A 26,927-nucleotide genomic window follows, 5' to 3' on the forward strand; every position below is an offset into this window, starting at 1 on the left:
TGAAATCAAGACATTTAAAATCAATAAGACATAAAGCAATGTTGATTATCTAACCTGGTCACAGAATCATCCTACAGTTTCAATCTTTGGATCAGAAAAACTGAAAAGCTATTATGGTGATTTATTTCTATACAATACATGAGGCTTCTCAATTAAAATGTAAAGGAAGAATGAACACTTTGTAGGCTGGCAGATTTATCTAACACTACCTACTACTAGGCTGATTAAGCTAGTTAATATTGCTTAGCTATAGTTAAGATTCCCTCGATCATAAACTGATTATTCAATAATTTAGTCTCAAGATTTGTCAATCTCTAAAGAGAAGAAAGTGGCAAGAAGGAAAGTAGCTATATTGTTCATACCTTTTGACCTAGTAATTCCACTACTGAGCCTGTACCCCAAGGAAAATGGAGTCAGAAAGAATGCTTTGTTGTGATAGAAAAAAAATTAAAACTGAATATAACATGAGTATCCAGTGATTGGAATACAGTTGAAAAAATATGTTATATTAATGCAAGTGAAATATATTGCTCTAGAGAAAATGATAAATACATGAAATTAAGAGAAACATGGGAAAACTGCTATGAACTGATACACAGTGAAATAAGTCCAACCAGGAGTACTACTATATGCACAGTGTTAAGATGAAAACAACACCAAAAGGCAGCCGGACTCTATCAATAATGACCAATATTGGTTTTAGAAAAGATCTGATAAAACACTCTTCCCTCCTCTTGGTAAAGAGTTAGGAGTTATTAATGCAGCATGAGGTAAATGCTCTGGAAGGTGATCTTTATGTCATACTATTTTGTTTAACTGCTTTTCTTTGTTACAAATGTTGGTTTGATGTTGGCATATCAAGAAATGACTTGTATACAACAAAAGCAATCAATAGTTTGGTTTTTTAAAGACTCAAGACTCAACCACCATTTTCTCTTTGTATATAATCATAACTAGGAAGAGTTATTACTTTTACTTCCCCATTAGGGAGGGCAAATAATGTGGTTTAATGCATCATAAGCCCCAAAGCAGAGAATACAAGAACTCACCATTGTCTGTATAATTTATAGCATTCAGTTCTGCAATTCCATCAGGAGATATGATAACTGAGTGAAAAATCCCCTTGAACTTCATATCAGGTCCTAAAGGGGTGAAAAAAATAAGAATAAGACTTTAATGAACCAAAGTAGTTGCCTTTCTGACCTTGAAATCATGGTAACAATTGAACAACCAAAACATCAGGAGTTCCATTGCTTCCTTTGAATGCATTCAGTGTGTGAAGGGTTATTCAAAATCTTTTGACCATGTTCACATGGAAAAGATCCCTAGTTTCAACATACCCACAGTGGTATTTCCCATGACAATTGGTGCATCCGGATACTTGGCTTTTGCTTCCAGAAGGTCTCTTAGTGTTACAGGAGAAATCCAGGTTATTCGATTCCCATAGAAAACCCTAGTTCTTTTAGGTTGTTTCTCAGCCATCATCTGGTGGAAAAACAATAAGGATCATGTTGTGATTTAAACATCTTGCCACTTCATTTCTGTTCTGTTCTTGGGCTTGTCACCATCTTTGAAAGAGTAATGAAGGTGATTTTTAATAATTACAACAGCTCGACTCTCTCAAGTTATACGAGAATCAAATTTTAACAAAAAGTATGAGGCCAAAAGCATAGCAAATTTTTTTTTCCTGTATCAAGGGAGTATTCCCACATAGTGCCTAATAGCATTTTCAATGAGTGTACTTCTTGAAAAATAAAGTGTCCCACATATATGTATATAAATGGGTGAATTATTTCCGAGAAATAATCCTATTTAGGAGTTAAAAGAGGGAATAGGGAAGATGTAGGTTAATTAGAATTGTGGCTGCTATATTGGGTGACATAATATATTTTCCATAGAAAATGGCCCATGAATTATCTAGTCTTTCCACCCACTCTCCTTTCCTGCCCTTGCACACTGAACCCAAATGTTGACTGGATGTTATTCACCTCTAAGAAGGAGCCTAGAAAATTACCCATTGCTTCAATACCATGACACCTCATCATGAATTCTTACAGCATGGGCACAACTATGCTTGGCTTACCATTAGTTCTGGGGGAAATATAAATTCCTGGGTTGGATCCAATGGCTGAAACTCCTCTTCTTGAAAGAGTTTTTTACATGTCTTGAAAGAGAAAATCCCAGTGGTTACTTTTAGTACTCTAATTGGCTATGAGTAAAGAGTTATAAAATAGACCCCAGCTGCTCAGCACAAATGTGAAGACTCTTCCCCTGTTGGGCTACCTTTTCTTCATCTCTAGATGTGAGTATCTAGGGACAGCTAGAAGCACCAGTGACAAAACAAATAGTAGGCACTGGGTGATAGAAAATTATTCTGCATTTTCTAACCTTTCCTATCTCTCCCTTTTTACTTTCTGTCCCTCTTCCTAATTTTCCTTTGCTATGCAGTAATTTGCACATAATAATCTGCATAGATGTTTGCTGGATTAAATTAAATTACTTCTGGTCTTCTCCTCTCTTTTCACTTTTACCTTCCTATAACCTTCTGTCCATTATCCTCTTCCCCATTCTATCCCCTCTGTGTGGGGAAAGAAATGATAATCGCAAAAAGTAAATGAAAAGCTAAATAGGAAAAAAAGATACACTAGGGGAAGGGGTTTTTAGTTTTATAACTTTATGAGTCACTTTACTATCTTGTCTCCTTTTGACTATTAACTCTGAGGGCAAAAAAATGACGTTTATGCATTATGCAAAGTGCTGAGTTTGTGTAATACATTTCAAAAAAAATTATAATGAATGTTAATGGCAAGATTTGTGATTTGGTTTCTCAGGTAAAGTTTGCATCCAGGGTTGAGCCAGAGGTCCCGGGCTCACTCCTTCTATAGTTGAGAAACCCAGAGGAGTAAAAAGGCCTTTTTTTTTTTTGATGTCCTTTAAAAAATCATTAACCACCAGTGATATCAAAAGGGTCAAATACTTTCTGATTTAATTATAGCTGTCATGGAGTTCTGGAGAGAAGCCTGTATAAAGGGAAGGAAGTGATTAGGGTTCTTGAAAGAAAATTAACTGATTTAAACCCCTCTTGCCACTAAAAGAGCAAAAGCAGAAAGGGGAAATTTCCCAATTTGTAGATAATGCCATAAAATGAGCTTGACTGGCTAACATAATGCTTTTTGAATTAACAATTAAATACAGCATCAAAGGAATATTTTTATAAGTGCCTTGATCCTATGGAAAGCCATAGAGGAGACAAAGATTGTCTTCTGCACCTACTATCTCCTCTTCTGTAACCTTGCCCCGAATGAGGTGCCATTAACCAGGCACCATACCAGGCTTCACACCCTTTCTTCTTCCTTCCTATCAAAACTATCAGATCTCTTCAAAATAGAGCTGACAGTTTTAACAGGAAGGAAGATGAAAAAATGTGAAGCATCCACAGTCAATACAGACATCACATTTCCCTGACCATGGGGATTTGCATTTCAATAAGAGATGGTTCTTTAGCCAAAAGCAATGCTCCTCACCTGAGTTCAAATCCAGCCTTAGACATTTGACACTTACTGGCTGTGTGACCCTTGGCAAGTCACTTAACCCCCATTGCCCCGCCAAAAAAAAAAAAAAAAAAAGCAATGCTCCTCTAAGGGACAGATATCACTGGGTTAGGGAACCTTCCTGGGGACCTTCAAATTACACCACATAAGCAGCCGGCTCTTCTGCCCAATGGTAAGGCGAGCTGAGCTGTGGTACTAGGGTAACCTTCGAGAAAATCTTTAACTTAACATACCCTATTCCCTTCCTCAGAGTCCAGCAATTCACCTTCTTGATCCAAGGAACAGATGCCATTTTCTTTACTCTGGCAACAATCAGTAGCCTGGGGGGAAAAAAGAATGAAGTTACTGCTGATCTGTAGAAGTCTTAAAGAATTATGGTAGTGATGAATAATTAGTCTTTCTTAACATATTTATAAAGTATAATGCATAAGAATGAGAGGATGTACAGTACAGTGGATGGTGGGCCTGCTTCTGTCAGACACAGATGAGCTTTTTGATCATGGGTGAGTTATTTAACTTTTCTGTACTCCAGGCTGACTGGTCAAGACAAAATTATTGAACTCGTGATAGGTGTTCTAGATGACGGATCCAGACCACCTTCCCCACCCCCACCTTCCAAAAAGTATCTGAGTCTCTCTCTCTCTCTCTTTTTTTTTTTTGGTGGGGCAATTGAGGTTGAGTGACTTGCCCAAGGTCACACAGCTAGTAAGTGTCAAGTGTCTGAAGCCAGATTTGAACTCAGGTCATCCTGACTCCAGGGCCTGTGCTCTATCCACTGCACAGCATCTGAGTTTCTGATTCTTATTGAGGAGGTAAGAAATATCTTATCCTCTGTTTGAGCTATATTTTCTAATATGTAAGCCTACAAACTAAGCATACTGCTTGATGTTCACATGCTAGGTTTTTAATTACTCAGAATTGAAATAATCATTTAATATTAGTGGAAAGACGTGGTAGTTTGAGAACTGGACTAGAATCCAGCAAGGCCTGGGTTTAAGCCCCATCTCTAACGATTACTCCATGCATGAACTTTAACTTCTCAATGTTCTTTCTATAGTGAAAAGTCCTCACCAGCCATTTTCTACCAGATCTATCACTGATTCTGACCTCAAAAAGATAAATATTTAGAAGCTAACTAGACACTGGTCTTTCATTGAGGGCCAAATTACGATTTGGGTTTTTTTCTTTTTTGTGTGTTTTGCCATTTGATTAACAGTTTTGGCTCAGAAATAGGTATTATGCAAAAGTAGCAAAGTCCTTTTTTGCCTGCTGGTTATGCTTTAAGGACCAAGAGAAAGCATAAGAAATGTTATATATTAAATGGAATAATCTGAAATAAGATTAAAGTCCTCAAGGAGAATAGTTCATTTCTCCTAAATCAATAATCCTAACCTGGATTTGGAAGAGATTTCTCCCAGTCTTTGCCAACCTCCTCCTACAAATGCAGCATTCTGTTCACCCTCTCTGACACTGCCATTCACTCTCCCACTTCTGAGGCTTTGCATGGGCTATCTCCTTCCTCACCTTCTCTTCTTAGAACCACCAGCTCCCTTCAAGGTTTGGAGCAAATGTCACTTCCTTTAAGAAACTTTTCCTGATTTCCCTAGTTGTAAGTTCCTTACCCCACCCCCTTCAAGCAATGTGATTCCTTTTTGGTAGAAATCCTGTACTTACTAATATGTGAATCTATTGTATCCCCCAAATAATCAACATTTATTAAGTATCCTACTATGCGACAAGGCACTGTGATAGGCACCTGTGGTGGAAATTTTTAAAATGACCTAAAAGAGCTGACACTGTCTTTAGACTTGAAGGGGTCATGGGAAGTGGGGGAGAGAAAAAAATAATATGCAAATAAATAAGTGTATACAAAATGTATACAATACTTAGACACAAGTGAACACAAAAAATAATAAGAAGTGAATTAACGGTAATGGAAGAAGGGAACTGGCATCCTGGAAGAATGAGGAAAGACTTCACATAGAAGGTGACAACTGAGCTGAGATTTGATGAAAATGAGGAATTATGTGATGTGAAGGTTAAAAAGGAAGTGTATTAAAAGTAGGAGAGACCGCCTGTGCATAAGCATGGAAACAGGAGAAGGAGCATTTCATGTAAGAAATGTCAAGAAGGCCAGTTTGGAGAAACAGTAGAGTATATGAGGAGTGGTAATGCTGGAAAAGTAGGCTGGAAGCATCCTGTAAAAGGTTTTAAATATGAAACAGAAGAGAATGAACTAGACATTAGAAAAACAATACAGGAAGCCATTGGGTTTATGGAGCAGAAGTGTGAACAGATCAGACCTGTACATGGGTAACCAGCTCTTGGGGGGGAAAGGGAGGGGAATGCACAAAACATATTTTTAAGTTTAATCTGCATTCTTAATATTTTCCTCTTCATTTTCTTAAGTCCAAATAATCAACCAAACAATAAATCCTTTGCTGATTTCTGAGCTGTTAAATGCTCATTGAAAATTTAACAGTCAGCTTTCTTGGGCCAGTACAAACTGCCTCCAGGACACCCCTGGACCTGTACTTTAGGGATAGCAATTTGGTGGCAGTTCAGAGGCTGGATTAGAAAGAGGAAAGACTTGAGAACATGATGCCTATTAGAAGGTTATTGCAACAGTCTAAGCAAGAGAGTCTAAAAGCATAAGTGGTGGCATTGTGAGTGGAAAGATGGAGATTAGTACAAGAGAGGTGAAGACAGAAAGACTAGATTTGACATTTGATTAGAAACTCTTTGGGGATGGAGAAACGTGAGGAGTTGAGGATGGTTCAGAGTTTTGAACCTGAGTGCCTGGAAGGATGGAAATACTCCTGTGGGGAAAAACAGTAGAATGTAAGTTCCTTGAGGGAAGGAGCTTTCTCACATGTGTTATTTGTCTCTCCAGTTCTGGACACATTGTAGGCATTTAATAGTTACTTGTAGACAAGGGATCTGAATCAAAAATAGGGGAGCTAGGCAAGGAGCTAAAAATGAAGCTGTGACCATCTTAACAGTATTAAGTGCTTCCACTAAAGTCATTTAGCAATGTCCCAAGTGAGACAAACAGTATCATACTAATAATGATCATTTTAACAACTTATATTGCCATAGTATTTAAAAGGCTCACAGAGGAATAAACATATTGTAACGATTGGAATGACGTCACCTGCTAGGGAGTTACCGTAGGAAAGCTCCGCTATGAGGAGATGGTGTCTGAGGGCAAGCCATGCTGTCAGGTCCTTGGCGTCAAGAAGTGACATTTGCTCTTGGGTACTGTCAATCAAGGCTACCAGCCAATTAGCTTGGAGATGTGTGTGCAAATGGATGGGATGTTGCCAGTTTCACAGGAGGCTTGGGGGATGAAGGAGGTGTGGCTCACTCTCTTTCATCAAGACTCTGGTGGAGAGTGGAGCTAAAAATGAGCTCTCCCTTTGATAGATGAATCTAGGCCTTTCTTTCTCTTTTCACCAAATTCTTATTCTCCTTAATAAATGCTTAATAAAGTTTATAATTTATTGGAGACTACTCATTAGATATTTTAGACAGAATAGCTAAAATTTTAGTCCCTTACAATATATATGTATTTATATATGGTTGTGTGTGCTTATACACACACATATCATTTGACCCTCACCCCCTCATTTGTGAGGTGGACAGGGCAAATATTATTATCCTAATTTCATACATAAGATAATTAAGGCTCAAAGAGGTTGTGAACTCACCCACAGCAATACAACTAGGTCTCTTTTTTCTTGTTTAAAAATAATGGATCTGTTATTATTATGCAATAATAATTATTACATAATAATAACAGATCTAACCATATCTCCAAATCCTTCTCCCTGCCATTTCTACCCTGACTCTTGCATTTTAATGCCCCAAGGAAAATTAAATAAAAGGATTTTTTTCCCTTCTTACTTTACAGAAAGTTTTGCAAGCATCTACTATGGGCCGATATCCAGTGCAGCGGCACAAGTTACCTGAATGAGAAAAAGAAGACAGTAGTGTTAATTGTACATATGAACTTGAGTTTCAGTCTTCCCATATATTGCCTGCTTTGTCACCTACAATGAGAAATGTATAAATCTAAATGAGGGTATTGATGAAAATTTGGGGTCAAGCTCTCTTCTCTCTGTCAGGTACCTCAAATATCTGATGAAGAATAATAGAAGAGAAAATAAAAGCCACATATTCTGGCAGTTCTGATATAGATGCTGTTCTCTAATGTCAATGGATCTATGACTTCATCCATTCAGGTTCTTTCTCCGCTAGCTTAAGACACAATCAGAGAATCAAAGGATCATAGTTTTACAGCTTGTAGGGAGTTCAGGGTCTAGTCCAACCCCTTGTTTACATATTTTTTTTAAATGGAGCAGTTAAGTGACTTGTACAGAATCACACAGTAAGTAGTAGAGCCAAATAATCTATCCATGATTCCTAGTTTTGCATGAGTCTTGTCCAGGCCTTTCAATCAATCTTCTGGAGGCCTTCCCACAGGTCTTTTATTATTTGGCAGACACCACTAGGGCTTTCTTCCTCTCATTTCATGACTAGATGGCCTCCTTTTCCAGTCATAAATTAACTTGGACCACAGACTCACAGAATTTTAGATGTAGAAGGTACTTTAGCAACCATCTGGTCAAAAAGAATCCCTACCTACTATTACATTCTTGACAAGTGATCATCCTTTGTTGGAAGACCTTCAATAAGGGAGCACTGACTACTTCTTGAAGCGGCCGTTCCACCTTAATCACTAACATTTATATAGCTAGCATTTATATAGTGATTATTATGTACCATGTGCTGCGCTAAATGCTTTACAACTGTTATCTCATTTGATCCTCACAACAACCCTGGGAGGCAGGTGCTATCATGGTCCTCATTTGTAAAATGAGGAAACTGAGGCAAACAGAGGTTAAATGACTTGCTCAGCTAGTGTCTGAGGCCAGATTTGAACTTGGGTCTTCCTGACTCCAAGTGTGGTTTTTCTACTCACTCACAGTGAGTAGCGGCAAGCTCTCATTATAGGAAGTCTTTCCCAACATTCAGCCTTAAGTTGTCTCTTTGCAATATCCTACAGCTGTCCCTGAACCTTTGGCACCAAATAGAAATTTCTCATCCCTCTTGTACATGGCTGCCCTTCAAATACTTGAAGACAGTAACTCTGTTTTCCCCTGAGTCTTCTCCAGGAAAAATATTCCTTCATTTGATCCACTCATAAGACATGAACTCAAGGTCCTTCCCTTTCCTGCTTGTTCTCCTCCATATTCCCTCTGACTTAGTAGGGCTTAAGGCCTTAAATGCAAATATCATTGGATTTTTGATCTCATGGACATCCATGAGATTCACATGAATTCTCTTTCCAATGGGGTAGATCAAAATCTAGCCATACTTTCTTAACCTCTACATGTCCTTCCATAATCCTCCATGGAAAGGTTCATCCAGTTTTCTGAGGGAGTCTTCTTCTCAATCAGGGATCTTCATCTTTTTTGTGTCATGGGCCCCTTTGGCTGTCTGGTATAGCCAATGGACCCCTTCTGCAAACATTTTTAAATGCATAAAACACACAGGTCTATAAAGGAAATCAACTGTATTGAAATTCCATTATTAAATAAATAAATTATTATCAAAATGTTTTAATAACAGGTTCACAGACCCCAGATTAAGAATCTCTGCTTTAGGGGCAGCTAGGTGGCGCAGTGAATAGAGCACTGGCCCTGGATTCAGGAGGACCTGAGTTCAAATCTGACCTCAGACACTTGACACTTACTAGCTGTGTGACCCTGGGCAAGTCACTTAACCCCAATTGCCTCTCACACACACAAACACACACATACGCACAAAGAATCTCTGCTTTAGATTCTATGTGACTACATGGATATCAATGGAAATCATGGGTAATTCAACAACAATAAATTCAGCAAATGCATTTAAAATCTATCTCCGGCTTATCTTTTGAGGCTTCTTTAACATTATTATCTTTCCCTCACTCTTTGTTCTAGCCAAACTGGACTACTAACAGTTCTCCAAACTCCATTCTATCTCCCACTTCCCTACATTACTTCCAACTATCTTCTATACCTAAAGGGGCATTATGGAGAGAGTACTGGGCTTGAAGTCTTGAAAACCTGGGTTTTAATCTGACCTCTGATGCTGACTAATTCAGTGACCCTGGACAAGTAATTTAATCCACCACAGGCATATCTCTTATCTACTAAATTTTAGGCTAAATAGCCTACTTCTTTTTCCAGCCATACATCTCTTGATTTTTCTTTTATGATGCTTTCAGTGTGCAATTTTTGATGGGAATACACTTAAACTGACCACATCATTTCAATGCCTTCTGGTCACCTGCAATTTTATTTCTGCAGTATTCCATTATTTGGAGTCACATAGTACAACTAGAAGAATATTGAGGTTAAAAAAGGATGGATTTTTGTTTCAGAAAAAAGTTTGGCGCTATGCAAACTAGCTCTTTCCTATTCATTCTGGACCTTGTTATTATCCATCTAGAGAAGTGAGGTCTATGAATTCCTCTTTTAAACTTTTTTGATAATTGCATTTCAATACAATTTCTTTCCTTTGCAATGCTATGTATGTTATTGATTTTATGCAAAGACATTCTTTTGAGAAGAGATCTGTAGACTTTACCAAACTTCCAAAGGAGTCCACTACCCACAAAAAAGTCAAGAAACCCTCATCTAGAATATCTGTCTGAGATCTGTGTACTGATGAACCATCTTTGTGTGCATATCATAGTATGGACGAGAGACATTCTTATTTTTCCAATATGGATAGTTTTGAATGATTGAGGATTTAATCTAGGAGACACTGCAATGTCCCTGGGTTTAATGCAATCTGTACAATTCCATGCACAGATAGGATAATCTGAAGAACATCATCATCATCTATAAGGAATCTCTCTTCCATTTGGATTCTGCACAACTCCTTGACAATGGTATATGCCTTTGGTTAGCATTGATCTCTTACACAGTTTTATATTAAGGACTTTACCTCTGCTGCATTTTTCAAGGACTCATACGAGTTCTCATATGAATTGGAGGCACACTGTTGGAAGAAAGCTTTTAAGGTGCAATTTTGCTCTACAGAATCAAATGACTTTTAATAGTCAACAACAAAAAGAACAGTGGGATATCACAATCTAACGTTTTTACTTTTCAATCATTTCTGTGACTGTAAAGCTATTGTGTGGTCAGCTATAGAATATCATTTGTGAATACTTATCATTGTCAAGATGTTTTTAGTGATGAGAAATTAGGCATATAGGTCAGTACTGATATTTTCTCAGCTGCCTTTTCTTCAATATATAATTAGTCTATGATTTTTTCTTCACAATCATTTGCAATCCTCATGATCTTCTTCTCTGGGTGCAGCTAGTCTAGTCTGCCTCTTCGTCCCATCTTTGTTGTCCTTAGTATCATTTTTATTTCCTCCTGAAGCACACTGGGAACTGGGATGTTAGCAATAAACCTTGGTGCTTCCACTGTCATTTATGGAGGAAGGAGTTTGATATGGAGAACTTAAAAGCTACTTTTTATTTTTTGTCCTCCCACTATCGTTCCAGTTCCTTCCTTCACTGTTCCCAGGATGATCTAGTTTAACCAGATCTCTCATCAGGCTTTCTCTACACTATTTTTCTCCTCTCTAGTATTCCTAGCTGGTTTTATGAGGCAATATTGATCATGATCTTCCACTATCCTCTTTCATAAAATCTTACAAATGAATTAATATCCTAACCATGTACTGCCAAAGGCTGCTAAGACTTCCAATTTAGCAAGAATATCAATATTTTGCAGCCTGAGGAAGTTACTAGAAACTTTTAGTTTGCTTATTGTGCTGATTGATTTATACTGATTAAAATTCTTTATAAAAATAAGTTTGTTCTTTTATCAAATCCATATTTATGGGGATTGTATCAGTGATTTTAAAACAAGTAAAACAGAACTGGAACATCTTAAGTTTTTAATCTATTTTTACAGGTTAGCCTAGACCACTTTTAAAAGAAAACTATACAGATGATTTTGGAAGAGCAGGAAAAATAGTGCACTGAGGAGCTCCCCAGCTAAACTCCTCCAAAAAGATCTAGAAAATGCACCAGATCAAATGCTGATGGGGAAATCCAAGAAAATGTAATAGTGAGTCATCTTGTCTAGACCAGTTCAGCACAGGGAGATAAAGAGGTTTACAGACAATGGGGCCTCGGTCCAGTAAAGAACATGACAAGCATAGAACATTCCAGCACCCAGGGAGAATCTATGACCTTGTGAAAGAAGGAGTCCCAGACCCACACTGGAGCACCCTCACTCTTGTAACTTTGTTGCCTATTACCCAGCCCAGTTTAAATTCAGGGAGGACTGACATGGGGACTTAAGCCCTCTCTCCCCACTTGGAGTCTCAAGCCCTGGGCAGTATAACGAGAAATGAGCAAGTTCAGAAGCAAACAGCAGGGGCATCTAGGTGGCACAGTGGATGAAGCATCAGCCTTGGATTCAGGAGGACCTGAGTTCAAGTCCGGCCTCAGATACTTGATACTTACTAGCTGTGTGACCCTGGGCAAGTCACTTGGCCCTCATTGCCCCGCAAAAAAAAGCAAACAGCAACTATGTGACTCACAGCAGGAGCAGAGTGGGCTCTTAGTTACAGCTTCTAGTTCAATCTGAAGACAGCAGAGGAATAACCATGGCAGAAATTCCACAACAAAGGGAAGTCTGTAGTTCTGCCGGATTGACAAAGCAGAGATTCCCAGATGGCTGACAGTGGTTGAGTCCAGCAACAGTCTAATGCTGCTCAAATACAAACCCAGGTCCAGAACTTGCAAAGCTCAGACTTGAGGTGGAGGTGGGAAGAAAGGAATCAGACTTTACCTTGGATAAGACCATCTTAAGAGCCCTTAAAACTTGCAAGTCATAATAGCAAGTCTACAGTTGGAAAGTAAACTGGAAGAATAAGCAAACAAAAAAGAACCCTAAAATAAAAAAGCTATTTTGTTGACAGAGATGCTCAAGACACAAACTCAGCAGAACTCTAAATCATCTAAAAGCAAAGAGTCAAAATAAAACAGCTTGGGCACAAATTCAACTAGAATTCGTGAAAGAGATGAAGCAAGAGATAAAAAGAGCTAAAATGTTTTTTGTCCATGAAATGACAGAGCTAAAGAAAAAAAGGAGGTTGAGAAGTATGAAAGAAATATTTGGAAAGAGAGTTAACTTGGTACAAGGGGTACAAAATCTTGCCAAAGAAACAAACTATCTGAAGGTTAGAAAGGACCAAATAAAAGCCAATGATTCAATGAGGCAATAAAAAAATTTAAACAGTCAAATGACTGGAAAAAATAGGAGAGAATGTAAGGTGTCTCATTGGCAGAAACAACTGGCCAGGACAACAGATCAAGGAGAAAAGGAAATTCAGAATCATCTGAATGCCATGACCAAAATATGAGCTTAGACATTGTAGTTCAAATATTGTTAAAAGAAAACTGCATAGATCTTTGGGAACCAGAAGGCAAAGTGGAAAGCAAAGTAGAAATAGATGGAATATACCAATCACCTTCTGAAAGAAAGCCCCAAATGAAAACTTCCAGGAATTGTTATAACCAAAATTCAAAGCTTCTGGATAAAAGAAAAAGTATTGAAAGCAGTCAGAAAGAAAGAATTCAACTACCAAGGAGCCAAAGTCAGGATCACACAGGATTTACCAATCACTACTATAAAGGAATAGACAACTTTGAATTACATATTTCAGAAGGTCAAGGTTATAGACCTATAGCCAAGAATTCTCCAGCAAAACTGAATAAAATCTTACAGCAGAAAAAAAAATGGATCTTTGATAAAATAGAGGACTTCCAAGCACTCCTGATGAAAAAAACAGAGCTAAGTTGAAATTCTAAGGTTCAAACATGAGTTAGAAATTCTGAGGTTCAAAAACAAGAGTTAAAAGAAACTTTAATAAGAAAACATGAATGATCATAAGGGACCAGATAAGGAAAATTGCTTACATTTTAATACAGGGATATGACACATGCATCCTCTATGAACCTGATCATTATTAAGGGTCATAGACATTGTATAATTAAACGAAGTCTGTGAATAGTTCTATTATCTCTTTTTTTTTTTTTAGTGAGTCAATTGGGGTTAAGTGACTTGCCCAGGGTCACACAGCTAGTAAATGTTAAGTGTCTGAGGCCGGATTTGAACTCAGGTACTCCTGACTCCAGGGCTGGTGCTCTATCCACTGCGCCACCTAGCTGCCCCTCTATTATGTCTTAATCTTAAAAGAAGAATGCAAAAACAAGGGAAGAGGAATACACTGGAGGAAGGGGAGAGAAAAGATTAGGGGAAATGATATCACAGAATCAGGGTACATAATTAGACATACCTACAAACAAGGGGGAGGGAATTACTCTCATCTGAACTGATCAAAAGAAGATTCACATAGCTGATTGCAAAAAATACATTTTACTCAAAAGGGAAACAGAAGCAAAAGAAGAATGAAGAAGGAATTATAGAGAGGGATTAGTCCTAAGCACAACAAATCCTAAAAATATACAAAAATATTTATCAACTCTCTTACAGGTAGCAAGTTATAGGAATCTGAGAATATGATCAAAAATTAGAGAATGGTTGAATGAGTTATGGTATACACACATATAAATGCACATAAATACATATAGAATGCTATTGTGCTATAGGAAATAATGAAGTAAAAAAAAACACCAATAAGAACTGATTCAGAGTGCAGTGAACAGGACCAGGAGAACAATTTATAGAAAGTCAACAACATGGTAAAGAAAACAACTTTGAAAAAAATTAGGAATTCTGATCAGTATAATGAACAATGATGATTCCAGGACTAATGATGAAACCACAGCACCCACCTCCTAATATAAATAAATATAAAGAGTGTCGAATAAGAAATATATTTTTTGGACAAAGTCAATGCAAAAATTTGTTTTGATTGACTATACATGTTTGTAACAAAAGTTATGTTTTTCCTGAATTCTCAGTGGTGGAGGAGAATGACTTCAGGTTGAGAAAAAAGGGCACATTTGTGTTGATTAAAAAAATAACGTAAGTCTTTAAAAATGAAAAATGTAGAAAGTTAATAGGTTCTACAAATTAATACCAGACAGTGTTACCTGTCAATTTTCCAAAGGATCCTGTTTTGTGGTATGTGTGAAATGTACTGCTCTGGAACCAGGAGAATGTTGTACACAACAACAGCAATGTTCTTTGATGAATTGTGAATGACTTATTCTTAGCAATATAATGATCCAAGACAGTTCCAAAGGACTCAGGATGAAGTATTCTATGGCTCTCCAGAGAAAGAACTAATATTGTCTGAATATAGATTGAAGCATGCTATTTTTCCCTTCCTTCCTTCCTTCCTTCCTTTCCTTCTTTCTTTTATTCTTGTACAAAATGACTAATATGGAAATGTTTTACATCATTATACATGAATAAAATATATTCGATTGCTAATCATTGGGGAAGGGGAGGGAAGAAGGAAGGTATAAAATTTAGAATTCAAAACTTTTTTTAAAAAATGTTTAAAAATTGTTTTAACATGTAATTGGGGAGAAAATGAATTTTTTAAAAAGAAATGTACTGCTCTGAGTTTCCAGTTATACTTGTTGTAATTAATCATGGAAAATTTTAGTCCATGGGTCATTTTCTCCATAGTTCTTTGTAAACACTCCAAAATTCTTATAGAATTTTTTATGACCATTAAAGGATTCTTCACTTAGGTTTGTCCAATGTGGAAGACCATGATGGGAGGTCATTCACCAGTGCTATGAGAAAACTGGGTCATTTGGGGTTTCTGGTTTCCAGTTTTTAGCACAAATTAGTTGCAGATACGCCTTTTTCTTCATTGTTAAGATGGTGTATCTTTGTTTTAAATGTGACCTTAGGTAGTTTGAAAGGATAGCCTTGTGGGCGATTGATTTTCATTCTGAAGTCTCCTTTATCAGTTATGATAAAATCAATAAGTTAGTTTCATCAACCTGGATATTATAGAAGTTTTTCATTCCACATTGGCAAATTTCTTCCAGTTCTTCCATCAGCCTTCCACTGGCCACAATTTAGATCTAATTCCCATTTTTATATGAACAGCATGTTTAAAACAAGTCAGTTTGGACTTGCTTCAATTATATAACATAGCTTTGTGTTTTTATTCTTTTTCTATTTTTCTTTTCACCAGCATGTTGATGATCTAACTGAACATTGAGAATGATTCAAAATGATTACTACTTTCAAAATGATTACTACTTTGTACTACTTTGGTAACCAGCCATTTCCTGTCTGATTAGCTGTATTTTATTTTATTTTTTATAAAGTTATTTGATACTTTTCACATGTAGTGCCTCTTTATTTAAGAAAGTGTTCAAGACATATAGACATTCAGCTTCTATGTGGTCTATAAACCTTTGATCTCTTCTGTTCTTTAATCCTGAGTCACATTTTCCAACATGTTTTTCACTGTCCTTTCCTATGCCCACGTTTGCACTGAAATCATCAAATTAAAAAACAGATGATGGGGGCAGCTAGGTGGCGCAGTGGATAGAGCACTGGCCCTGGATTCAGGAGGACCTGAGTTCAGGTCTGAACTCAGACACTTAATACTTACTAGCTGTGTGACCCTGGGCAAGTCACTTAACCCCAATTGCCTCACTAAAAAAACAAAACAAACAAACAAAAAAAACAAATGATGACTTAAAAAGGAGGGTCTTATTAAATTCTTCATAGAATTTCTTTAACTCCCCATCTTCAACTGAAATGTAGAAGGTGTAGAAAATAATTCAGATGTAGACTGAGCTATTTCTAAAAAGTCTTGAAGAAAATCGAATTAATACCTACCTCCAAGAGCTTCCATTAACTGATCCATGGAGGGTTTTGGAATGTTTCTCAAAAGAGAGTACAAAGACATAACCATCCCTGGGCTACAGTATCCACACTGAGTCCCATGGCATTTGGCAATCCTTTCCTAGAACAACAACAGTGACCCATGATTAAAACCTATAGTCTCATTGATTTCTCCTTTCTACCACTGCCTTAGAGTACTGAGAGTATGATTACTAGTTCACAAATACTCTTGAATATAAACATTCTATTAGCCCTCTACTAGTCACAACACAAGTTACTGTCAATGCAAGGAATTTAATCAATCAGTGCAACATCCTTCATACACAAACATGCTGCTGATTCACTGTCTGTAAGAAATGAACTTTGATTTGTTCTTCATGGTGAGGCAGGATCAGAGACTCAATCTGGTTGTGAAACTTTTTCATGTGTAGAGCTATTTGACCTACATATAAATAGTGCAGTGGATCAAGTGCTAGATTTGGAGTCTGGAAGACTTGACCTCAGATCCTACTTCTCGCCTTAGGTCACACAGATAATAAGTGATAGTCAACGTTTTAACACGGTCACAATATGTGTGACTGGAAAGGTCATGTATTGAGAATGAAATAGAAAAGATGGACTAACCAGGTGGTACATTGGATCAATCAAGATATGAAAGGAACAAAAGGAAGGCCCCTGATGCATTGGGTACATTTTCTATGGAAAATTTGTAGAAATGAAATAGACAAGAGTCACAAGGGCTAAGGAAGTATGGTAGGGTTTCAATGAAAGGAGTATCTGCAGTAACAAAATCATGGCTTTATGAAAGTATCAGAAGAAGCAAGAATTATGCTCCATAGACTCTCACCTGCACTGGATGAATCCTGGTTTTGGTGTTTCCTATGCCTTCTACTGTAGTGACAGCAGCCCCATACAGAGAGCATATGGAAAGCAGGCAGGCATTGGCAGAATAATGTCTTCAAAACATAAAAGAGAAAAATAAATCAACTTTCCTTCTATGAACAACTAGATAATAATTTTAATTGCTTTGTCTGAGTGAAATCGCTAACATAGTCTACTTACAAAATAATATTATTTTAGCTGTGCTTTCCTCTGCCTCTATTTATTTCATTTTCCATTTGAGCAAGCATCCAGATGCCATCATGTTATAAATAGCTTACAATGATACCAGTTTCTGATCAGTCCACCTTAAACACTTATTGCTTTGGCCCAGTTTTATCTCCAACTTCTAGTCAAAGGACTAGGTAAGGAGAAAATGGGCCAGTAATTATGTTATTTGGATATTATTTTCTTGACTGTAGATGAACTGATATGCCTAGCCCAACAAGCCCAACAATGAGAACAATAATAGTAATGAAGTTATAGAAAGATGTGGAAGATCATGAGCAATATTGCCTCATAAAACCAGCAAGAAATAGTAGAGAGGAGAAAAATAGTTTATAGAAAGCTTGATGAGAGATCTGGTTAAACTAGATCATCCTGATAACAGTGAAGGAAAGAACTAGAAGAACAGTGGGTGGACAAAAATCATGTTGGGAACAGGATGAGATACATATTATTATTACTGCTGTGCTGTCTGCTACTGAAATTGTACTGAATAAGTTTTCAGAGAGCCTACAGTGAATGAGCTTATGTCTTAATTTGTTGTTCAGTCATTTTCAGTTGTATCTGGCTCTCTGTGACCCCATTTGGGCATTTCTTGGCAGAGATATCAGAGTGGTTTACCATTTCCTTTTCCAGCTCATTTTGCAGATGAGAAAACTGAGGCAATTAAGAATAAGAGACTTGCTCAAGGTTACACAACCAGTAAGAGTCTGAGGGCATTTGAACTTGGTAAGATGTCTTCCTGACTCCAGGCCCAGTGCTCTATCCACTGGGCCACCCGGCTGCTTGCAAACATGTAATTTCTGTTGTCATAGCCCCATATATCTATGACAGAAGAACAACTCCAAATAATAAAAATCAACACATCATTTTCAGCACTCTGAGGGAAGAATACCTTATCTTCTTAGTCCCTGGGTCATATCTTGATATCATCACTGTGCAGGCTCCACAGCCACCTCCTCCACAGCCATATTTTGTCCCTGTCAGATGGACTTGAAGGGCAGTAGTCAAAGAAAACCGTTTTCTGATGCTTTTCTCTTTGAATTATTTCACTAAATTCTGACTAAAACAAATTTTTATATCCAGTCCTGTAGTTGAAACTCAAGAGGCTTAACTTTGCAGGGGGGGGGGGGGCGTCTCTTGGTTGCTATTCACTGGTGACAGTCTACAAAATAAACTTGTGTTTACCTTTTTGACTTATGTATAGCCTCCTTCCCTTCCGCAGCTCAGTCCCAGGCAGCAGCAAGCAGTAATATTAGACTGAGAAATGGAGGAACCTATGTATTTGATCAATTGAGCTTGGACGTGTTGGAGTCTTGAGCTGTATGTCTAAAACTTTGTCCCAAAGAAAAATAAATACAAATGGTTTTATAAGTTGTTCTTAGCCTCGACCTCCAGAGGGAAAAAATTAAACCAACATCTCAACCAGGGGTCTACAGGGGGAGATACCATTTTTGTCTAGGGACAGTGTGACAGCCTAATGCCCTGTGGCTAGCAAACTGCCTCCATCTCCTAATCACAGAGTCAAGGGATGCCTAGGTGGAAACACATTACTGCTACCACTCCAGACTCTCTCAGTCCCATTGGCATCAGCCCTACCCCTTCAAGACCCCAGCATGGCTCTCTCTGCCTTACCTTCTATTGTACTCTCTAGAACCCTCCTCTATCATTAATCAACTTCTCTTTATCTTAGACTTTTTCTTATCACACTCCTTTGATGTCCTTGAACTCACATGACTTGACTTTTTTCATCCCCACCCCTACCCCCAGAAGATACTGCATTCCTAGTCACCCTCTCCAAGTCTTGATATACCTTCTAGCAACTTTCCTCACTTCCCCCATGAACACATGGGACCAGGGGGAGGAGCATAATCCTTGCTTTTCAGTGTGGCTTCCAGATCCTCATCCTGCTGCAACCTCACTCAGAAACCTCTCCTCTAAAATTCATTCCATCCATTTATATTACCCAGTCCAGAGCCTAGCTGCTATTATCCATCTACCAGACCTTTCTCTCACTTTCTCAAGGAATTCAGCACTCTGGTTCACATTTTTTCCCTGAACATCCTAACTCCCTTACACGGGGATTTCAATATATGTTGCTGTCTCCCTCAAACACCCTAGCCTCTCCTCTTCTGCTCATAATCTATACCTTCCCTCCCAGTACCTAGGAACAGCACACTCCACAGATAAATCATACATATCTGCTGAATCCAATTCAATTCAATTCAATTACTATGGCATTTCTGTCTCTGACAGCATTTATAGATGAGAATCGATTGGCTATATAGAGTTCTACTTTTTAAAAAAACTCAAAGGCATTCATTTTCCTGTATCCTCATTCTATAGATGAAGAAACTGAGCTTCTCAGACATCAAATGACTTGCTAGTGGTCTTATCTACACTGATCTAATGAGTTATTAAGTTTCAAAGATGGAATTCAAACCCAGGTCTCCTGATGCCCAGCATTCTTCCACTCATCCTACAAGATCACTGATGCAGTTGAAAGAACTCTGGAGTCAGAGAACCTGGGACTGAATACTACCCCTTCCACTTACTACCCTGTATGACCTTGAGGAAGTATATGAGGCAGAATGTTCAATTGTAAATCTTCATACTATCATGTTCCCAACCTGCAAGTCTGAGTTAGGTGACATGGGGAGGTGAGAGGGTAATTCCAAAAGGGTTGCTGCCAATGTTTTAAAGTGCTTGATGTCAAACTATGTAAAATGAGTTACTTCAGTTACAAACGCACAGAGAGACAGATGCAATGAAAGGATACGTTTCTTCCTCAAGTATGATAACAGCATTGTTTCAGGATCTGCATTCTTCTCTGTTACCTGAACCAAGGAGAAAAATTAGAGATTGTGAGAAAATAATGGGGGTTTTGGACTCCCCAGAGGCCGCTGAGAGAGCCGGGCCTGACCTTTCTTAAGGTCAGCCCAGAGTCAGGAAGTTACCTCACTCAAAACCACACCTACCTGAAAACTTTGTTCCTGCTAGAAGATCTGTTCTCTGACCTCAGCACCACTCCACATCCAGTGAACCATTAGATCTGAGTGATGCTAGCCAATTAGCTTTTGTAGGGACCAAATTTTAATTGGGGAGTGTTAGCTAGGCGGCTCACCGAAATATTGGGGCAAGGAAGGAGACCAACAGCCTCCCTCAAAACAGAGCAGGATTTATTTAACAAGAATGAACTTAAAAAAACACAAACAGCATCAGAAGGATTAAGGGAAAGAAAATAAAATGGGGAAAGGGAAATAATACAACCTGAATAACACCACCGCCCAGGAATCAGCTGAGAACACACAATAGTGTACTATCACCTTCTAGCTTCAAGCTAGAATGGTGGAAAAACCTCCCTTCTTCCCAGCAGACCCGAGGCTCAATACACACAGCCCCAAGCCAATTGGCTGGCAGCTCTGACTGACAGTCACATGACTGCCTTCACTGGGCTTCCAGTCATTATAATTTTGCCAGGCCCATGTAGGCTTCGGAAAGTGGTGATGACGTGAGGTGCCAGCGCCATGGCGACGGCTACAACCAGCTGGTGGAGCACCATGCTGTTTGTGGAGGTGCTGGCCTGAGCTCCAGGCCAGTGTGCGCACTGGGGTTTTTAAAATTCTAGCCAAAAGATGGGGTCATAAAAACCTCAAATAACAATTAATTCTATTCAAATCCGGCCTCAGACACTCACACTTACTAGCTGTGTGACCCTGGGCAAGTCACTTAACCTCCATTGCCTCGCAAAAAAAAACCCCAAAAAAAAACAAAAACAAAAAACCAATTAATTCTATACACTTTTTAAAAAAATTTTTTTAGTGAGGCAATTGGGGTTAAGTGACTTGCCCAGGGTCACACAGCTAGTAAGTGTTAAGTGTCTGAGGCTGGACTTGAACTCAGGTCCTCCTGACTCCAGGGCCAGTGCTCTATCCACTGCGCCACCTAGCTGCCCCAATTCTATACACTTTGAACAATGTTTATGGGCAGGCTCTGCTCCTGCCCTCAGCAAGTTTGCAGGGAGACGCCCTCTTTTTGGCATGAGAACTGGGTGAGAACAGACACAGCCCTCTAGGATTCCCCATTTTCTTTCTTCTCTCTCTTCTATTTCCTAGCTAGGCTTTCCTACCTTTCAGAGCCATGCATGCTCTCTTTACTAATATTTAATATACTTTAATAAATGTTTAATGCACCAAAACTGGTGTGGTATCCTCTAATTTCTAAGTAACAAATATATTAGAAACCCCAGCTAATTTTCCCTACACTTGGGACAGTAATAGGGCCACCACATACAGCTTTACTCACAATAAGATTTATGTTAAAACACTAATCCAGGGCCACAAATTGCTAGATCAATACTTGCCAAAAGAATAAAATTTCTAAAGTTATTCTGAGACAGAAATTTTCAAGGAAAGCAATTATTGCCCACTTTGGCATCTGCTCTAGGGGAGCAAACATCTGAATCAAAGTTTCATTTGGGTAAGGAGACCATAGGTATAGCAACTAAGGTGACTGGGACACTGAAGGCATTCAGAAGTACTGATCGAATTAAATAGAATATAAGGTATCACTTTTATTTATTTATGTATTTTATTCTGAATAGAATTTTATTTTCCAAAATATATGTAAAAACAAAATTTTAACATCAATTTTTTAAAAACTTTGTGTTCCAACTTCTCTTCCCCCCTCCATTCCCACACCCCACCCACAAGAACTCAAGCAATTCAAAATAAGCTATACATGAGTAGTCATGGAATAATGTTCCTGGTGCATGTAGGTAGCGTCCACATCATTCTCTTTTCCCTCTCACTACAATTTTCTGTCTTTTTGTTGCGATGATAGATATAAACCTCTTTTTATTGATAACCCATTGGCCTTATTAATAAAATTATTAAACTTCCCAGACACCATGTCTCTCAAATTTTTAATCATCACATTGTCTTAGAACTTTATTCGTAAAAGTTTCCCATTTCTCCTGAGTTGATTTTCCATGCTGAATATTAGTTCATGGGATTCTATCTATCCCTCTCTGAATCCTTTGAAATCTGCTCTCCCAAAATAACCCATATTTACATTTTACTTTAACATTTGCAAAGAGTTGACAGCCTGTTTGTAAAACCTAGGTTCAACCTTGTCTCTGACACTTACTAGCTCTGTGACTATTTGGAACAAGTAACCTGTCTGAATCCCTAGGGATTCTCTAAGATAGAACCCAGGATGCAATGAATGAACTGAGCATCTTCACAGTGCCTGTTTCAGCCACTTTCATGGCCATTGGAATAAATTGTTCTCATCTGTCCCTTCAGCCAGGGGAAGTCTTCACACTCATCAACAAATTTGAGACCTGTTGGTTACTCTTAACTTGGTTTAACTGTTTTACTAGAGTGTGGCCACTGCACATGTTCCAGCTTCTTGGAGCCACAGGTGAGGTTTGGGTGATGGGTGGACATCAAAGATGGATAAGCAGCCCTAAAAAACCCTCATAAGAGGTGCTAGTCCTCCATGAATACCCCATATATCCCTTGGCATAGAGTAAGTATTTAATAAATGCTTCTTTTATTCCTTCCTTCCTCTGTTTGTGGTAGTATGAACTAGGAATAAAAGTGACTGCCAATTGATTGAGGGAATTGCCAAATAAACTGTGGTATATAAACACAATGAAATATTATTGAGTAGTAAAAACTGACAAATATAAGGAATTGGGGCAGAGCCAATATGGCGGAGGAAAGGCAGTAACCTCTCAGAGCTCCCCACATGATCATGACAAAACCCTCCAAATAATGCCATAAGAAAATTCCTGGAGCAGCAGAACCCACAAAAAGACAAGGAGAGAGCATTTTCCAGACAAATATAAGGAATTCAGGGAAACATAGGAAGACTGGTGTAACTGGGCTTTGCACATTCCCAGATTACCTAGTTGCCCATGGAGAAAAGGCTAATGGCCTGCTTCTGAAACAAGACATTCTTCATTTGTCCACGTTTTCCCACTCACATGGAAGTAGCCTCCTTGGATTGACTTTGAAGCCAAAACAGACTGCACCTTTGAAATGTCTAGGCTGTAACACTCACTTTCTTTTCCCAAAGCATCCCAAAAAAGTGAAGGTCTCATTCACCCTTATCATGGGCACTATGAACTGAATTCCTGAGAAGGATAAAGCTATCTTCCTTTCCTCCTCCATTTAGATCCAATGGCCCCCCAAAAGACATGGAATTTTGTCTTTATCTGCTTCATTTGCTTTTTTCAATTCTAGATGAAGGCAGTGGAGTCCCCACCAGACCCGGGAATTCAAACTACGCTGACCTTGGAGGCAAGATTCCAGGTTAGCTGTTACAGCCAATCCCAATGAGGATGCCCAAGAGGTCAGGGCATCTGGGACCTGAACTTAAGGAGGAGCTTTAGGCTTGGAACATGGTGGGACTGTACTATCACACATATGAACTGAGACCAATTATGAACCTAATATCTTCTCCACCCAAGAGTCAGAAGTGTATTATACTGTTCCCCCATCCCCTACCCCCATTGTACTGGAGGGAAGGGGGGTTGTTTGTAATCCATTCTTTTTTTTTTTTTTTTGGTGAGACAATTGGGGTTAAGTGACTTGCCCAGGGTCACACAGCTAGTAAGTGTTAGGTGTCTGAGGTCGGATTTGAACTCAGGTCCTCCTGAATTCAGGGCCGGTGCTCTATCCACTGCACCACCTAGCTGCCCCTGTAGTCCATTCTTGCTATACCTTTGAAGTAAATATTCCTTTGCAAAATCTAATCTGACTTCTAAGTGGTTAAATAGAACCCCTGAAACTGGAGGAACATATTAAATGGGTGCTAGAGCCAATGACAGAGTCTGAACACTCACTCCCAAACCCTCTTGAGAACCTGTGGGGAGGGGTGAAATGTAACATCCCTAGTCTCCAGGCAATGTGGGCCAGAGTAAGTGCTGTCACACACACACACACACACACACACACACACTTAGCTGAGATAAACTGAAGGAAACAGACAGCAAAAATGTTACTGTTTTTTTAAAAAACAATTTGTTTAAATGTATAATGTTATTTCATTTTTGGTCAAGATGTAAATGGCTTGAATTTGGGATTTTTGTTTGTTTGACAATTTTGCCAATTTGGTTTGACTGTTGGTTTATTGATGTTTGTTGCTACTGTATTTATAATAATAACATGTCCTCAAAAAACACTTCAATTTTTTTTCTTTTCTTTTTTCTTTTTTTGCAGGGCAATGAGGGTTAAGTGACTTGCCCAAGGTCACACAGCTAGTAAGTGTCAAGTGTCTGAGGCTAGATTTAAACTCAGGTCCTCCTGAATCCAGAGCTGTCACTTTATCCACTGCGCCACCTAGCTGCCCCACCTCAATTTAAAAAAAAATTATCATTAGGTTTTAGTTCTTCACTTCAAACTAGATTGGGCTACTTCTCCATCTCAGTCCCAATTTCCTTTTCATGATAGCCATGTCCTATACCTTTACAGCTGCCCCAGGACTTTTCCACCTTGCCCCAACCTCAAGTATCTTCCATGTATTTTTAGCTCCCTTTTTTTCCCCATTAGAATATGTTCCCTGAGGCCTTTTTGGTCATACTTATTCTAGTGCCTAGCACATAGTAAGGAAGCAGTTAATAAACATTTTATCTCTCTCATCTAAAGCTGTTGTCCAGGGTTGAAATGAACTAAAATGAAAAGTTTAACACCACAGAGGCATGTACCTGCTCTACATAGTTGCATAAGTGTTAGCTCTGGAGTCAGAGAACCTAGATTCCAATCTCTCCTCTGATGCTTATTTTCTCTGTAATCTTGGGGAATTTACTTAACCTCCCTCCACTCCATTTCCTCATCTATCAATGACAGAGTTGGCCTAGATGGCCTCTGAGGTCTGTCTAACTCTAGATCTATGACCCTAAGAAGAGATGATGGGTAAAATAAGCATAACCAGAAGTACAATACACACAATGACTTTACAGAATGATGGCAACAATGTAAAGGAAAAGATAATTTTGAAAGAGATTGGAACTCGGAGTAATTACAAACCAATAATGAATGGTCCCTGAGACCTAGAACAGGAGATCAAATACAGTCAGTCTTGTTTTTGCTTAATTGTTTTCCTTTGTTACTAAAAAGGTTTAATTTTGGGTACAGAGGAAGGGTGATACTTCCAAATAACCAGAATATAAAAGCAAAAAGAATCAATAAAACTTACTTAAAAAAAATAAAACAAAGGAGTAGAACTCAACACCTCCTATCTAATGGTTCATGTCGTTCTGAAGTTCTGTGACAAACAGGACACTGAAATTGGACTCTTTTCATGTGGGTGTCTTAATTTACATTAATTATGCATTAACCCAGCCCTGATGGTACTTGGTGCATGGTTTTGAACATTAACATGGTAGGACTGCTATTGGAAGTGCTCAAGGGCATTTAACAAATGTTAACTCCAAATTTCAAAAATCCTCTATTTCTAAAGCTGAAATATTTTAGTATTGCTAGCTTTGAGAGGGCTTCTGCAACAGACTTTGAGATTTGAAGAAATTACATTTATAAAAGTACTCAAATACTATTTCTATAGCAGCTTAATGAAAACCAGGGATTGAATAGTAACATTCTGTCAATAGTTACCCACTATTTTTAATGAATTGGATAGAACATTTCTCCTCTTTAGCTCTGTATTTTATGAATATTTTATTTTTACATATTTCATTATTTAATCCACTCAATATTTTTACCTACTATTTACCCAGTACTATACTATGTCATAAGAGAGAAAAAAGAAGAAATGGTAAGAACTCCAGGAACTTGTAAAATAAATTCAGTGTTTTGCTTAAAAAAAAAAATTTGGATTTTAACGTTACTTTTTTCATCAACTTTCTGAGACTTAGTTTACTTACCTGTTAAATGGAGATAACACTAATACTACCTAACTTACAAGGCTGTGAAGAAAACACTTCACAAAATATAGAAAATAATGAATATATAAAAATAAGAGAAAATAAATCTAATCCTCTGGGGATTGCATCTCCTGGATAAAGTAATTCCCTCTGCTAATGCAAATCAGAACTTTTATTAGCCCCCTTTTATACCTAAAGTTGCCTAAAGCAAAGCTTCCTAAACTGTGGGTTGAAACCCCAACTCGGGTCATGTAACTTAATGTGAGGGTTGCGAAAAATTTGGCAATGGTAAAAGGTTTTTCATACCTATTTTATACACCCATATACCCAGGTTTGCATAAAAATTTCTCCAGTGAAAAGAAGTCTCAAAGTGGAAAAAGTTTAAACATCTCTGGCCTAAAGCACTGAGAAGTTACCTGGGTCAGGGTCACATAGGTAGTATGTTAGAGACTGGGCATGGATCTTGGTTTCATTGGTTCCAAGGCCAGCTAGTAATAAAGTAACAATAGTATT

General features: G+C 38.2%; 1 protein-coding gene across 1 annotated transcript in view; it reads right to left on the minus strand.

Moving 5' to 3' along the window:
- Window positions 1–26,927, minus strand: part of LOC122746748 (aldehyde oxidase 1-like) — an 88,230-nt gene that overhangs the window by 59,543 nt on the left and 1,760 nt on the right. The window contains exons 2-10 of the mRNA XM_043992663.1: window positions 20,304–20,361; window positions 18,420–18,516; window positions 17,268–17,376; window positions 16,415–16,541; window positions 7,458–7,519; window positions 3,785–3,871; window positions 2,084–2,164; window positions 1,341–1,485; window positions 1,050–1,142 (exon numbers count right to left, since the gene is read on the minus strand). Of these exons, the coding sequence (XP_043848598.1) occupies window positions 1,050–1,142; window positions 1,341–1,485; window positions 2,084–2,164; window positions 3,785–3,871; window positions 7,458–7,519; window positions 16,415–16,541; window positions 17,268–17,376; window positions 18,420–18,516; window positions 20,304–20,361 (859 nt within the window). The remainder of the gene's footprint in view (window positions 1–1,049; window positions 1,143–1,340; window positions 1,486–2,083; window positions 2,165–3,784; window positions 3,872–7,457; window positions 7,520–16,414; window positions 16,542–17,267; window positions 17,377–18,419; window positions 18,517–20,303; window positions 20,362–26,927) is intronic.

This window comes from Dromiciops gliroides, chromosome 3 (genome assembly GCF_019393635.1).
Source record: "Dromiciops gliroides isolate mDroGli1 chromosome 3, mDroGli1.pri, whole genome shotgun sequence".
NCBI lineage: Eukaryota > Metazoa > Chordata > Mammalia > Microbiotheria > Microbiotheriidae > Dromiciops > Dromiciops gliroides.